The following is a 14,608-nucleotide window of genomic DNA, read 5'->3' as shown; positions in this document are numbered from 1 at the left end:
ACACCCCAACTGCCTTCCCTTCACCTCCAAACAGCAGCAACTTTTCTGAATTGCACAAATGGAACAGCAACTTACCCTTGTTATGAAAGCCCCCTGGTCTCAATCTCCACTAGCATCTAAGAGTATGTATCCAGTGTGACATAAATTAGAATGACTGCCACAAATGTGGTAACTTATACAGCCCTAATTCTTCTGATTCTTGAATATTTTTTGACAGTCTGGAACCGTTACAGTAGATAGAGAGAAGTGAAATAAGATTGGAATGTTTTGTCACGAGTTTATACAGAAAATGTAAGAATGTGATGAGGATGGTCATAAAACTCCAGTGCTACAAGAAATGTATTACACATCATAGAGGGGTCCACTACTAAAATTCTGACAGAGAAAAATTTCAGGAGGCGTTAGGCAACATTTGATATCTCCTGTATATGTATCAGAAATGAAGATGATGTGACAATAATGGGACAATAAGAGAAATTAGAGCTTATACAGAGCCTTACAGACAGTTGTACTTAACATGTACCATTAGTGAATGGAATAGAAGGGAACTTGGGGAAAATTAAAGTGATGCCAAAAGTAGCTGACACAAACATTAAGGTGGCTTGCTGGTGTAGTTGTTTATGTAGTACCTGTTCTTCACCTGCTACCACCCACTCTCCTGTTCCCATTCATTTTGTCCACAAACCAGCCTTACATATTATCTATTACTTTCCTACTTAACTGCAGCTTACTCATTTTAAACTGCCTGTATCTATACTTTTGGTCCTTTGTATTCTCTGCTTTTCCCTTCTACTATTTTCATAATATTTCTACAAGTCTCTAAGCTGTGTTTTGCTTGTCACTGAAAAGAGACTTTGTGTCTTTAGATCAGGATTTAGATCAAAAGAGACTTTATTGTCCTTTCTTTGTCTGTTCACTGCTCAAAGATTCTTCTATTTGGTAGGCAGGATTAATCTGTACATATATGTTGAACTGTACTTGGAGTTACAGAAGAAACATGTTAATTCCCACTTCAGAGACTTCTGTTTGTTGATATTGGGATTAAAGTACCCACAATGAGATACAAGTAGATGATATGAGAGATAAATAAGGGATCATGAGGAGCAATTAAGGGATCATAAGGCGGTAATGAGAGAAGTATATTGATAATTGTCCTTAGGAGAAACACACACAGGCTATGTAGTAGTTGCAAACTGTTGTTGTACCATTGAAGTAGAATTGGTGATAATTCCATGTTTTGCAACACAAAGAAATAAATTCTTGTGTGTTGTAGAAAAAAGAAAATTGCTTTTGCTGAAAATAAAAACTGTCTATTGCAGGAAACTGCAAGAAAGCTTGCAACAAAGTTCTAAATCTGCTGTTAATAAAAATATGGTAATGTGGCTGTACCTTAGGTGATCATCCTCACCTATATCTATATCCTGTCAACCACTGTAAAGTGCACTGCAGAAGGTGCAGCTCATTGTACAAGTTATTAGCGTTTTTTACTATTTCGTTCATGCATGGAGGACGGGAAGAATGATTGTTTAAATGTACTGTGCATGCTGTAATCAATCTTGTCTTGTCATCATGATATCTGTGGGAATGATACATGTTTCTGTATGTCATGCATTGATCTGCTCTAGATGAGCGATTGCCTTTTCTTATTTTCATTTATAACATTGAAAGAAAATGACTTCATGGTGTGAATTGTGTTTATTCCATTATACCTTTCAATTGATAAAAAACTTTATTTTGCAAAACAGTTTTTTACTTTCAGGCCAGTATTTACATTCTTGAAGGCCATAGAAGTGGGAAGACCATTTTTGGAAACACCAAGACAAGCAGCATGGTTTGTTTCACTGATACCTTTAGAAAATCCAGACGCATCAAACACTTTACCCTTCAATGGCCATTGGAATAATCTTCATACGTTTTTATGCTGCAGGAAGGGTGTAAGGAAGTATAATTAGTTATATCCACTTGTCTCACACTGATGTTTTCATTTAGTTAGTATTTCCCTGGAATCTTGACTAATGGAACCATCTTTGAAAGGACCAATAGTAACCTCTCCTAAAGTTCTTGCAATATTATTTGGAAACATTCTTACATATATCTCGATCAGTTGTTATGTTTCAATATTTGTGTCACATGATTGTCCAAAAAATTGTCATGGTCATAGTTTGAATTAGGTACAAACATTTTTTTGTTCCTTAAAAGGTCTGAGATGTATGTGGTTCAAATAATTGCTAATTAGTTGGTTACGTGTTCCATTGTTCATATTTAAGTATTCATCTATGGAATAGAAGAAGTTGTCAATGAGATATGATACTGATTTATTTTTGAAACGGCTATTGCTGTCTGCCAGACATTTTATTTAACCTAATAATTTATCGAAAAGTTTTACAGCAGCGTATTTTACCCCTTTCTGTGCCAAAGATAGGTTGAGTAGAGGATAGTGTAAGTCTTTCTTTATCCTGGTGTCCTAATCGTGAATGTCACTGTTGTTTTTAAATTGGCTCGTGTTGTTGAGAACAAATTTAATTATTGAGTAAATGTACTGTGAGGCTGTTGTATGATTCCTAACCTTTTAAATAGATGCCTACAAGATGTGTGACTATTATTCTAACCACTTTCTTTCAAGCAGTGAATACTTTTTGCCTAAGTGGTGAGTTCCCCCAAAATATTATTCTGTATGACATCAGAGAGTGAAAGTATCAAAGTATTTTACCTTACTAATTTCAATATCCTCAAAATAGACAATTATTCTGATTGCAAAAGTTGCTGAATCTAGTCATTTTAGGAGATCCAAAATATGAATTTTCCAAGTAAGATTCTCATCTACATGTACACCCAAAAACTTAGTATGCTCTACCCTGGCTACTGACTTCCGTTGATGTGTTATATGTATGAAGTCAGGCAGGCGCAGCCAGCCGAGACAGATGCAGCGACAGAGAAGTAACCGATTTTGTGACTTTTATGAGTTCTTAACCAGGAGAGAAATTTATAATATCATCTGTTATAACGTCAAGTTGAACAAATATATTTCTAGGATGACACAATACATGTAAGTCACAGATCAAGTAAACAAGGTAAGACGTGTGTACACTGTAACAGTCAAATCAGCACTGAGTCCAAGTCTAGCCGCTGGCTGGCTGGCCACTTAGGTGGCGCGGCTGCTGCATGGCTGGCAGACAGAGCCGCAAGTAGAGGACGCGCGTAACTGCGCGGCGGCACTTTGAAAGATCGGTGAGTCACAACACTTTTCCCCCCTTTGAATTTTTTGCACTGGCCTTGATGGAGGTGGCCTGGATTGCTAACGTCCATAGGTGTTGTTTGACTGGCCGTAAAGTCTCGAGGAGGAGGCTTCCCGTACGGACAGAAGTGTCCCCGATGATAACGGATCAAGATGACAGGAGACGTGGGGCTCAAATCTGTTGGGGCCCCGTGCTCCAATCTGCCCATTTTGGCAAGTCTGGTTGTTATAACAGGAGACATGGGCGATGTGTTGGCATCCGTAGGAGAAGGAGGCGAGTATAGTTGCTCCAACAAATGATGGTCATCTGGTTCCTGCATGGGCAAGTCTCCTGGTGGCGTCAGTTCTTGTGCAGGCACTGAGATGATGGTGAGAGGGCTGCATTGTGAGAAATGAGAGATTCCAAGATCCCAAGCATCAGGTAGAGCCGAAGGTGGTGTAGCGGCATTCGGAACAGGCGTTGCCGGCACACGAGGCCGAAGCTGGTCCGAATGATGCACTGCAACACCCGTGTCCATCTGGATTTCATACAGGCGTCACCCACGGTGTCATAAGATGCGGCCAGGACTCCATTTCGGCCACCTGCCATATCCCCGTACCCATACAAGGTCGCCGGCTGTGACCGGCAAAGCGAAGGCACCTGCGGCAGTGGGGTTGAAGGCTGCAGAACATGAAGTAGTGTGTGGGACTGTCGGCCATGTAAGAGCTCAGCCGGGCTGTGGTTGGCCATGGGGGTGAAACGGTAAGAAGCCATAAATTGGAGAAGCGCATCATCAGCAGCAGAAGAAGTCAGGAGTTTCCTCATCTCAGCCTTAAATGTGCGGACCAGTCGTTCAGCCTCACCGTTTGACTGTGGATGGAACGGAGGGGCCATGACATGCATGATGCCGTGACGGGCACAAAAATTCGCAAAATCGGAAGAGGCAAATTGCGGCTCATTATCAGTAACAAGAGTAGAGGGAACGCCTTCCAAAGAGAAAATGTGAGCTAGAACATTGGTGGTTGCTGCGGTGGTAGGCGATGTGCAACAAACAATGAAAGGAAAGTTAGAGTAGGCATCAATAACGAGAGGCCAATAAGTACCTAAAAAAGGTCCCGCGAAGTCAGCATGAATACGCTTCCAGGCCTTCTCAGGCCAAAGCCACGGTGACAAAGGTGACTTTGGGGCGGCGGCCTGTGACGGACAAGGGCCACAGGCAGTGACCATGTGTGTGATTTCAGAGTCGATGCCGGGCCAGTACACATGACGGTGCACCAGAGATTTTGTGCGAGAGACACCCCAGTGCCCTTGGTGAAGGAGGTGCAAGACCGAAGCACGCAAAGACGCAGGTACCACAACAGGCGGCGAAGCATTGTCGGTGGAAAGGAGGATAACACCATCCCTAGCCGTGAGGCAGTAATGCAAAGCTTAGTAGTTCCGCAACAGATCAGAAGTCTTAGCAGACGGACGATCTGGCCATCCCTTCTGAATACAGCGTAAAACCTGGGAGAGGGTAGGATCAGAACCCATAGCGGCCGCCAGCCGGTCCTCGGTGATGGGGAACCCGTCCACAACCCTCTGCTCAGCAACATCCAGGTGGAAACACAAAAGTTCATCCCTATCGAATGCCAGATGAGGACCCATGGGAAGGCAAGACAGTGCATCAGCATTCGCATGTTGAGGCGTCGGCCGGAAATGAATCTCATAATTGAAACGAGACAAGTAAAGACCCCAACGCTGGAGGCTGTGTGCATCCTTCTCGGGAAGCGATGTTGATGGATGAAACAAGGAAACAAGTGGTTTGTGGTCCGTAACAAGATGAAATTTGGATCCATAGAGAAAAACACCAAACTTATGAAGAGCATAATTAATGACCAAAGCTTCTTTTTCAATTTAAGAATGTTTTCATTGGGCATCCGTGAGCGCTTTTGGAGGCATAAGCAGTGGGTTGTTCAGAACCATCAGAAAAACGGTGCGCAAGGACTGCAACAACACCGTATTGAGAGGCGTCTGTGGCAAGAACAAGATGTTGGCCAGGTCAATAAGCAGCCAGGCACAGGGCCTGTTTCAGCACAGTCTTCAATTTCTGGAAAGCCGCATCGCATGACGCGGACCTGTGAAAGGGCACGTTTTTATGCAACAGGCAATGCAACGGCTGAGCCACCGAAGCCGCAGATGGTAAAAATCTGTGATAGTATGCTATTTTTCCCAAGAAGGCCTGCAGTTCCTTAACAGATGTAGGGCGAGGAAGGGCATCGATCGCAGCGACAGTTTGCTGAAGCAGACGAATACCATCCCGAGAGAGTTGAAGCCCCAAGTACGTGATAGATGCCTGAAAAAATTTTGATTTCTGAAGATTACACTTAAGACCGGCAGTCTGTAAGACATGAAAAAGTGTGCGGAGATTCTGAAGATGTTCTTCAGTGGTGGAGCCAGTGACAACAATGTCGTCCATGTAATTTATACACCCAGGGACAGGGAGCAATAATTGTTCCAAGAATGGCTGACAGAGAGCAGGGGCGCTGGCAGCCCCGAATGACTTCCTGTCAGAGAGGTCACATTTTGTAATAATTGACAGAAACTCATGGAGTAAAACATAAGTGATTTCTGGTGTTCCCCAACGTAGTCTTATAGGTTCTTTGCTGTTCCTTATCTATATAAATGATTTGGGAGACAATCTGAGCAGTCCTTGTAGGTTGTTTGCAGATGACGCTGTTGTTTATCGACTAATAAAGTCATCAGAAGATCAAACCAAATTGCAAAATGATTTAGAAAAGATATCTGTGTGGAGTGAAAATTGGCAGTTGACCCTGAACAGCGAAGAGTGTACGTTAATCCACATGAGTGTGAAAAGAAATCTGTTAAACTTCAGTTACACAATAAATCCGTCAAGTCTAAAGGCTGTAAATTCAACTAAATACGTAGGAATTACAATTACGAATTACTTTATTTGGAAGGAACACAGAAAATGTTGTGGGGAAGGCTAATCAAAGACTCCGTTTTATTGGCAGGAGAAATGGGGAGAGAGTGCCACTGAAATGATACAGGATTTGGAGCGGACATCATTAAAACAAAGGTGGTTTTCGTTGTGGCAGAATCTTCTCACGAAATTCCAATCTTAACTATCTTCTCTGAATGCAAAAATATTTTGTTGACACTGACCTAAGAAGCAAGAAAGATCACCATGATAAAATAAGGGAAATCAGAGCTTGTACGAAAAGATACAGGCGTTCCTGCTTTCTGTGTGCTGTACAAGATTGAAATGATAGAGAATTGTGGAGATAGTTCGATGAACCCTCTTCTTAAATGTGATTTGCAGAGTATTCATGTAGATGTAGATGTAAATGTACTCCTTGCAGCAGAAGATTGGATGTACTGTGTTTTTTCAAAGTTCAGAGCATGTCCATTCACAGAAAATCAATCAATAACTTTTCCAAAGACATTATTTGTATCATTTTCTATTGGAGTTTCTTTAACTGGATTAATAATGATTCTTGTATCAACAGTAAACAGTGTCAGTTTAGCTTCTTGTTTCAGATAAGAAGGGAGGTCATTCACATATATCAAGAACAGACGGGGCCCCATGATCACACCCTGTGAAGCACCTAATGTAATTTCACCCCATTTAGATGGAGTGGCAAACTTCCTTAAATCACTGAAACCATATAAAGAAACTTTTTGCTCCCTGTTCTGTAGATATGACTTAAACCACTCATATGCTGTACCATTTATACATATAATTGTAATTTCTGAAACATAATGTCATGGTTCACACATCAGATGCTTTGGATAAGTCGCAGAAAATTCCTGTTGGTGACATTTACTATTTAAAGACTCTATTATGTGGACAATGAAATTGTATATTGCTGTCTTAGTGGAATGGCATTTTTAAAATCCAAACTGTAATTTACTAAGTATGCCATTGCTGTTGAGATGGCTAATGACTCCTGAGTACATTATTGTCTTGACAATTTTTGAAAATGCTGTAAGCAAGGATACTGGCTGTCAGTTATTTACATCTGTGGTGTACCATTTCTGTGGAGAGGCTTGACAGTGGCATATTTTAACCTGTCTGGGAAAATACCTTGAGTTAGTGATGCTTTACGTATGTGACTCAGAACATCAGCTGTAATTGCTTCACATTGTTTTAATATCTTGTTACAGATGTAATCTACTCTGACAGAATGTTTATTTTTCAAATATTTAATGATTTTTCTTGTTTCATAAGGGATTGTTAGGTGAAAACTAATCTGACTAAGATTTCTCAAAACTGACTCTTCCATGTACTACTTGGCTTTTTCTTTTGAGCTATTGTCACCATTTTTTTCACCTACACTTAAGAAATGGTTGTTAAATACATTAGCTATTTGTGTACTGTTGATCAAGATGGCCTCGTTCTCTTTAATAGTAATGCTACCTACCCCAGTGGTTATTTTTCCTGTCTCCCTTCTAACAACATTCCATATTGGTTCAATTTTATTGCCCAAGTTGTTACATACATACATACAAACATACATATTTCTTGATTTTATGACAGCTTTTCTCAGTATGCTACAATAATTTTTATAGTGTAAAGTTGCTTCTTGGTCTTTACTAATTCTTGCTGCCTTGTACAGTTTTCTTTTTTTTTTTCTGAAGACAACTTAATACCTGTAGTAACCCAAGACTTCTTTGGAAATTTTTTGGTGTTACATTTAGTAATTTTTTTGGGCAACAATATAAATTTATCAAGAAATATGTTATCTTTAGCATTTGGCTCCCCAATTAACATTTCTTAAATTTTCTCGGAAGTGCTCTATAGATACCATCTTGGAGCAACCTTACACTTTTACTTAATGTCTTCTGAGCTGTACACCCTGTTATGTTTTGTGTGTTAGTCTATTGTGCATCATGGTCTGATAATACATTTGTCACAGGGAAACCATGTGTTAGTTTTACATCCTGTTGCTACACAAATAAATTTTCTAATAGAGTGCTATTGTCTTGAGTATATGGTAGGGAAATTGATCACTGACTATGTTATATGTCATTAATAACACTTCTAGTTCACTTTTCCTATCAGAATTGCTTAGAAAGTTTCATTGAAATCACCACAGATTAATAACTTGTTCTTTTTGTCTGACAGACTGCAAAATAGAGAGTCAAACATTTTTATGAATAGCTCCAAATCTCATAATGGGAAGCTGTAAACTGTTGCTAATATCAACACTACATTATTTAGCTGTAGTTCACATGCACAACTGCTGGTGCTGGTCAACATAAAATTGCTTACCTCTACAGTTTTGAATTTATACCCTTGTTTTGTGTAAATGGCAACTCCTCCTTTATCCATGCTAGATCTGTAGGTGTAAGATGCTAAATTATACCCATTTATACTGACACTGTCCATCCCCACAGTTACATGGTGTTCAGACAGACAAGGTGTATTAATCTCATTCTTATTTTTGAGATCATCTTAACACACTAACAACCCATGTACTTTATCTTTCATTCTCATCATATTTTGACGAATTAAGTTGATACTATTTTTATCTTATCCCTATTTACTGTACATGAAGCTTCTTTTATTCTATTTTTCTTGATTGTTGTCTGTCTGGATTTTGACTTTAACGTAAAAAGCCTGTCTGCCTGGTCCCTTTAACCAGATAGGTCATCCCTTGTGTGACTGTGATCACCCTTAAAGTATCTGCTAATAGAGAAGCTAACTTATCTTTCCCCTTCCTATTTAGGTGCAAGCAACAGTGTAGTGCATCCCCACCTAACAATAGCATCAACTGGATTTTGCTGGTGCCTGGAGCATCCTGTTCAGCTCAGTGTTACCATGCCTTACAGCAGTGTTTGACCAATCATGGCACTGGAAGACTTCCGCAAACCCCAGCATTTGTGTGCCCAGTTTCTGCTCCTATTTTGTCCAGGTCACTCCTAATACTATATCTTGGATTCATAGTCAGGGTGTTTCCCACTCCCCCAACTATAACTATCTGATGTTCCCTCTCAAAGTCCTTGCATAGCTGACGTAAGTTTTCTGTCCATCGTTAGGGCTAGCACTTGGTTTCACAAAACTTGTGACCTAGTACCCTGCACCTAATTTCTCCTGAAGGTGCTGGCCTACACCCCTCTCATGACTGCTACCTAGGAGCAGAATTCTTCTTTTCCTATTCTGACTTGTCTTAGCTAATGTTTTGTTCCAACCTACATTCAACTGCATCTTGATGTTATAGACTATTAAATGAAGATGGTGCCACACATTAAAGTATTTCAAAAAGAGAGAAAAACTATATTTGCTGATTGATTAATTAACATTTGTTGGGCAGGTATGCTGAAAATCCGCTTCTTCAACAAAACAGATGTTATTAAGCACAAATCATTTAAAAATGATTAACATAACATAATAGTTCCTGACTCTTCTGGAAATATACAAAGGGAAAAACTTCTGGCTTTGGTTATCTCTTGAACAATACACTACTCTGGATGTTTGTTGAATAACTCACTGGTAAGAGCAAAAGAACAGTGTTTGTAGATTTGACTGGAAACCACTGTGTACGAACTATGCTCTCTGTCTGCACATATTCAGTCGGTTCTTTGACTGAACTCCTAACAGTCAGTTGAGCAGTGGCCAAAATCGGTATCACACTAGACAGACAGTAAGTCCTTGTGTTATCCAGATGTCGACAGTAGGTGACAACAAAGTTAAAATCACAGTTCATATGAAAAAAAAAAAAAAAAAAACATGTAGTGCAGGGCTGTCCTCATTAGGTACCCCAGAAAGCTTGATGTAGACATCAGCTTGTTACAACAAGTGAGGCTGTGGCAGTCTGCGACAGACATTAAACCTGCCATGAGTGTTCTGTCATGTGGCCTGGTGTTGGCAGATGTAGAGGTGTCCTTTCACACCTCACCTAGTGACGTCATCGGATGTTTGCATAATTATATTGATTGATCCACATAAAAGGCCAGTGGGAATACGAGATCTCTTCCCTCTTGAATCAATCAGTAGGCCAAGTACCATCCTGGTTCATGTGCTACAGTTAATAGAGGAGCTGCTCCTGAGTCCAGTGCTGGAGGTAGGAGGTGAAGGTGGTTTCAACTCATGGCTTGCTACGAGTGACAGTGACTGTGAAAGATGCTTCAGGTTGTGGGCACCGGTACCAGCTGGCAGCCTTGCTGAGCAATGATAGAGCCACATATCCAGCCAAGTGTGTATCGAAATGTGCACACCCAGGCAGGTATGCCCACTTTAAATGATGTGCCTGCTGCTTCTTCTTCTCCTAGTACTGACAGAGACTTCAACAGAAGTAACAAGGAACAGTGACAGCAGCCATGCAAGAGTTCCATCAGGGTTTGCTACATGTTGGTGTCACCCACTAAGAGGATAAAAAGATAAACAAATCAAAATAGGTATGTGTGGATGTCAATAGTTTTTTCCATCTGTGTTTTAAACATTCGCACAAAACATTTGACCATGCTGTTAGAGGCAAAGTGAAATATAGGTGTGGTAATATACTTGATTCCATTCCGGGTGCAAAACCGTTAAAAACCAGTGGATACAAGCTGCAGTGCACTATTGGTGATGAGATCATGGGAGCACCTTCAACAGAAAAAACATTCACCAGGGCCATAGTGGTATTCTCCATCATGGTCTGTTGCATTTTGGTGACATGTGGGAAATGAGACTATGCATTTATTAAATCAGCCAAGTGGCCCCATGGAATAGGCTTGCAAAATCGACATGCTCTTGATACTATGGCTGGGTGGGCATAGGCCATTGTTGGTAGGTTTTTGGTGGTGCTGTTTGTTGTGCCTATTATGCTTGATGGTGTTGAACCATGTGTGAAATATCCTCTTTCACCCATGTCCAATACACCTGTCACAAGGGCAGGTCCGTCATTCAGAAATGCCTCAGTGGGACTGCTGCATGAGTCACAATATACAGCAGTGTCAAATTTCTGGAATCACCATTCAACACTGATGGTCATATTGATTCACAATGGAACACCTTTGGAAAGATGAAAGACACAGCATTATGAAAAGAAACACCAAACTTTCTGTGGAAGCTGTCAAAGGAAGGGCCTGTGGCCAGCCAGTTGATATGAATTACCCAGCCTGTCTCAAGAGTAGGTGTAGTTGTGGCTGCTGCCATCTCTGGAAGTGCTGAGAAACTCTTCCAAAAACTGTACCATTTGTGACTCAATGTGAAAGCAAACAGTTTCTTGTGTATCAAATTCCTCATTGGGATCCATGATGATAGTACATCTGCATTCATGTGCTGGCTGATGTATGATAATAAATTGAATAGTGGTAATTGGATAACAAAAGAATCCAGCATTGCAACGTCTGAGATGTCCGTCCATACAGGCAACTTTTACTTGGGGCCAAATACAGGCAGCAGCAGCTTATGGTCTATGACCAGATGAAATTGATTACCATACAGAAGTATGTGAACCTTCTGTACAGCAAAGATAAGTGCCAATGCCCCCTCCTCTATCTGGGAATGATTTTCTTGTGCCATTCTGAACCATCTGGGTACTTATGCAATAGAATGACCCTAATCTGTATAGTGAGGCATCTGTAGCCAACACTGGAGATAAAAGAGACTGACAAAAGGTCAGGCAAAGAGCAATTTGAGACACTGCTTCAACATAAGAAATGCGTGGCAAAGTCCGTGGACCACTGGAAAGAGACCTGGGACCCTTTTTCTATGCAGTTGATTTCAATGGCTGGGCCATTGTTGCAATTTGATGGATAAATTGGGCATAATATGCAACCTTGCCAATAAAAAGTTACAGGTTGTTTATATTCTTTGGTGTAGCAATATGGGAAACCACTGTTACAGTCTCTGACTTCAGTTTAAGGCCACTCTGGTTAAGGATATATCCTAGAAACTTAAAGGAATGCTAAATAAAAGAAGGAGCATTTGGATGGAAAATACTCACCAGAGACTTGACAAGTGCTCCTCTTGAGTCCATCCAGTGAGCACTGTATCATCCAGCTGCTTAATGCGTTATGCAGTATTGGCCAAAACGTAACCTGTTACATCGTTGGCAGCTGTAAGGAGTATTTGATACCAGAATGGCTTTGGAAGCTTTGTCTAAAGAAACTTGAAAATAAGCTTCCAAAAGATCAGTCTTACATAATACTGGCCCTCTGCTGATTCTGAAAATAATTCTTTGGTATGCAGAAGGGTATATGAGTCCACAATCGACCGACAGTTTAGCATATTTCCGAAGTCTCCATGAAGGTGTAACGAACCACATGGTTTGTGAAAGAGTTCAGGTGATGTCCATATATTATAAGGAATCAGGGACAGCACTTTTTACTCCTCTAAGCAGTCCAGTTCTACTTTTACTTCAGTGAGCAAGGGGGAGGCTCTGAAAAATCTGCAAACTTTTTTAATGTAATGTGGAAAAAAAAGGCCTCTCTCAAGCCTGGAGAAATTTAGTGAACATACTGCAGACACACAGAATCCCTTCTGCATGTGGAATGATATTCTGAATTTCTTCGACAGAAAGGTGTGTAGAAAATCCAAAGACTATATCTACATCCAGGCCAAAAAATATTTTTCACTGAGGGTTTTGTTGCTACAAAGGCCTAGAGTCAGAATTTCATAATGGCCATTACCCCGCAGCTTAGCTGGTACTGATTTTAAGGGTGGAGACCCCAATTGGAGATATTTAGGCTGATTAGAATTGAAATCAGCGCCCCTGCATTAAAAAAGGAATAAAATAAGAATAGGTTGGTTGGTTGATTTTGGGGAGGGGCCCAAACAGTGAGTTCATTGATCCCATCAGATTAGGGAAGGATAGGGAAGAAGGCTGGCATGCTCTTTTGAAAGAACCATCCTGCCATTTGCCTGAAGTAATTTAGGGAAATCATGGAAAACTTAAATCAGGATGGCCAGATGCGGTTTCCAACCATCATCCTCCGGAATGCGAGTCCAGTGTGCTAACCACTTTGCCACCTCGGTTGGTAAAACATGGACCTCAAAACACTGCTTGCAGTGTAAGATGCTGTTTTGCTACCTTTGTATGCCCATGGCATAAACACTGTTGACAGATATAACTATAATGTGGAAACTATGTCTAACACTTACAGAAATACAATGAAGACAACTGGGTAGTCTGCAAAACTTTCACACATGTCCGCCCTATTCCGGAGTACTGCTGTGCGGTGTGGGATCCGCATCAGGTGGGACTGACGGATGACATCGAAAAAGTACAAAGAAGGGCAGCTCATTTTGTATTATCGTGAAATAGGAGAGATAGTGTCACAGACATGATACATGAATTGGAGTGACAATCATAAAAACAAAGGTGTTTTTCGTTGCGATGGTATCTTCTCATGCAACTTCAATCACCAGTTTTCTCCTCCAATTGCAGAAACATTCTGTTGGCACCCTCCTTCATAGGGAAAAGTGATCATCACAATAAAATAAGAGAAATCAGGGCTCGCACAGAAAAATTTAAGTGCTCATTTTTCCCGTGTGCCGTTCGATAGTGGAGCAGTAGAGAGACAGCTTGAAGGTGGCTCATTGAACCCTCTGCCAGGCACTTTATTGTGAATAGCAGAGTAATCACGTAGATGTAGATGTAGATAAGAGATGGAGAGTATAACAAATAGAGCAACAGGGTTAAGCAGAAGATAGGTTTTAGACTAACGAAGTAACTGTAGCAGCAATGATAACTTCATTTCAAACAAACAAAGGTCTATGTGAATGAATTAATGTTTATGCATAGCTCTTGCTTTCAAAGTTAACATATTAGACTGTCAAAACGAAAATGGCTTAAATACTTTCAGCTCTTTGAGACATGACTTACTCCAGGCAAAGTTGAAAAAAATTAGAGAAGTATTCCGTGTAAAAAGCCTATCATTTGCGTCTTCATCTTGGTAACCTGTAAAACTTGGAGACATGTAGTAAAGACTACAGTCATTAGATTTCTGAGTAATACAATAAAGTTCTTTAAGAAACAGTGACAGCTTTGTGTGTAAATAATGTGCACAGTGGAACATTTAGGAATTTTTGACCAGAGAACAGTAGTATTTTATGATTTTCAATAAGTGTGCCTCTGAGAGTAAAAGAAACGTGTTTTTAAAATGTATTTCCTTGCATTCCTTCTTTAGGGCCCTGCAGATCATGCTCTTCTCTTATGCAGCCTACTGCTTGGGTTTGGCCTAAATGCTTTTGTCTGTATTGGCACAAAAGCTAATGGCGGTCCATGGGCATGGGTTCTTACACAAGGAAACAAGAAATATGTCACATTTTGGGAAAGTACGACTGGTATGTTTTTCATTTTTAAGTTTTTTGTGCATTCCTGGGAAACAATGGAAAAAACCTGTTTCACATGGTTGTCTATCAATGATGCTTGTATAATACTTAAAACAAACAAAAATAAAAG

The 14,608-nt window shown here is 40.5% G+C and overlaps 1 protein-coding gene across 1 annotated transcript in view; it reads left to right on the top strand.

The window, feature by feature from the left end:
* The window catches only part of LOC124594477 (centrosomal protein of 76 kDa-like), a 131,218-nt gene that overhangs the window by 72,751 nt on the left and 43,859 nt on the right, over positions 1-14,608 (top strand). Inside the window, exons 5-6 of the mRNA XM_047132856.1 lie at positions 1,760-1,934; positions 14,334-14,490. Coding sequence (XP_046988812.1) covers positions 1,760-1,934; positions 14,334-14,490 — 332 coding nt within the window. The remainder of the gene's footprint in view (positions 1-1,759; positions 1,935-14,333; positions 14,491-14,608) is intronic.

Source organism: Schistocerca americana, chromosome 1 (assembly GCF_021461395.2).
Source record: "Schistocerca americana isolate TAMUIC-IGC-003095 chromosome 1, iqSchAmer2.1, whole genome shotgun sequence".
In the NCBI taxonomy this organism is placed as follows: Eukaryota; Metazoa; Arthropoda; class Insecta; order Orthoptera; family Acrididae; genus Schistocerca; species Schistocerca americana.
Note: the sequence above shows the minus strand (reverse complement) of the source record. Positions and strands in the feature narration are given on the sequence as shown.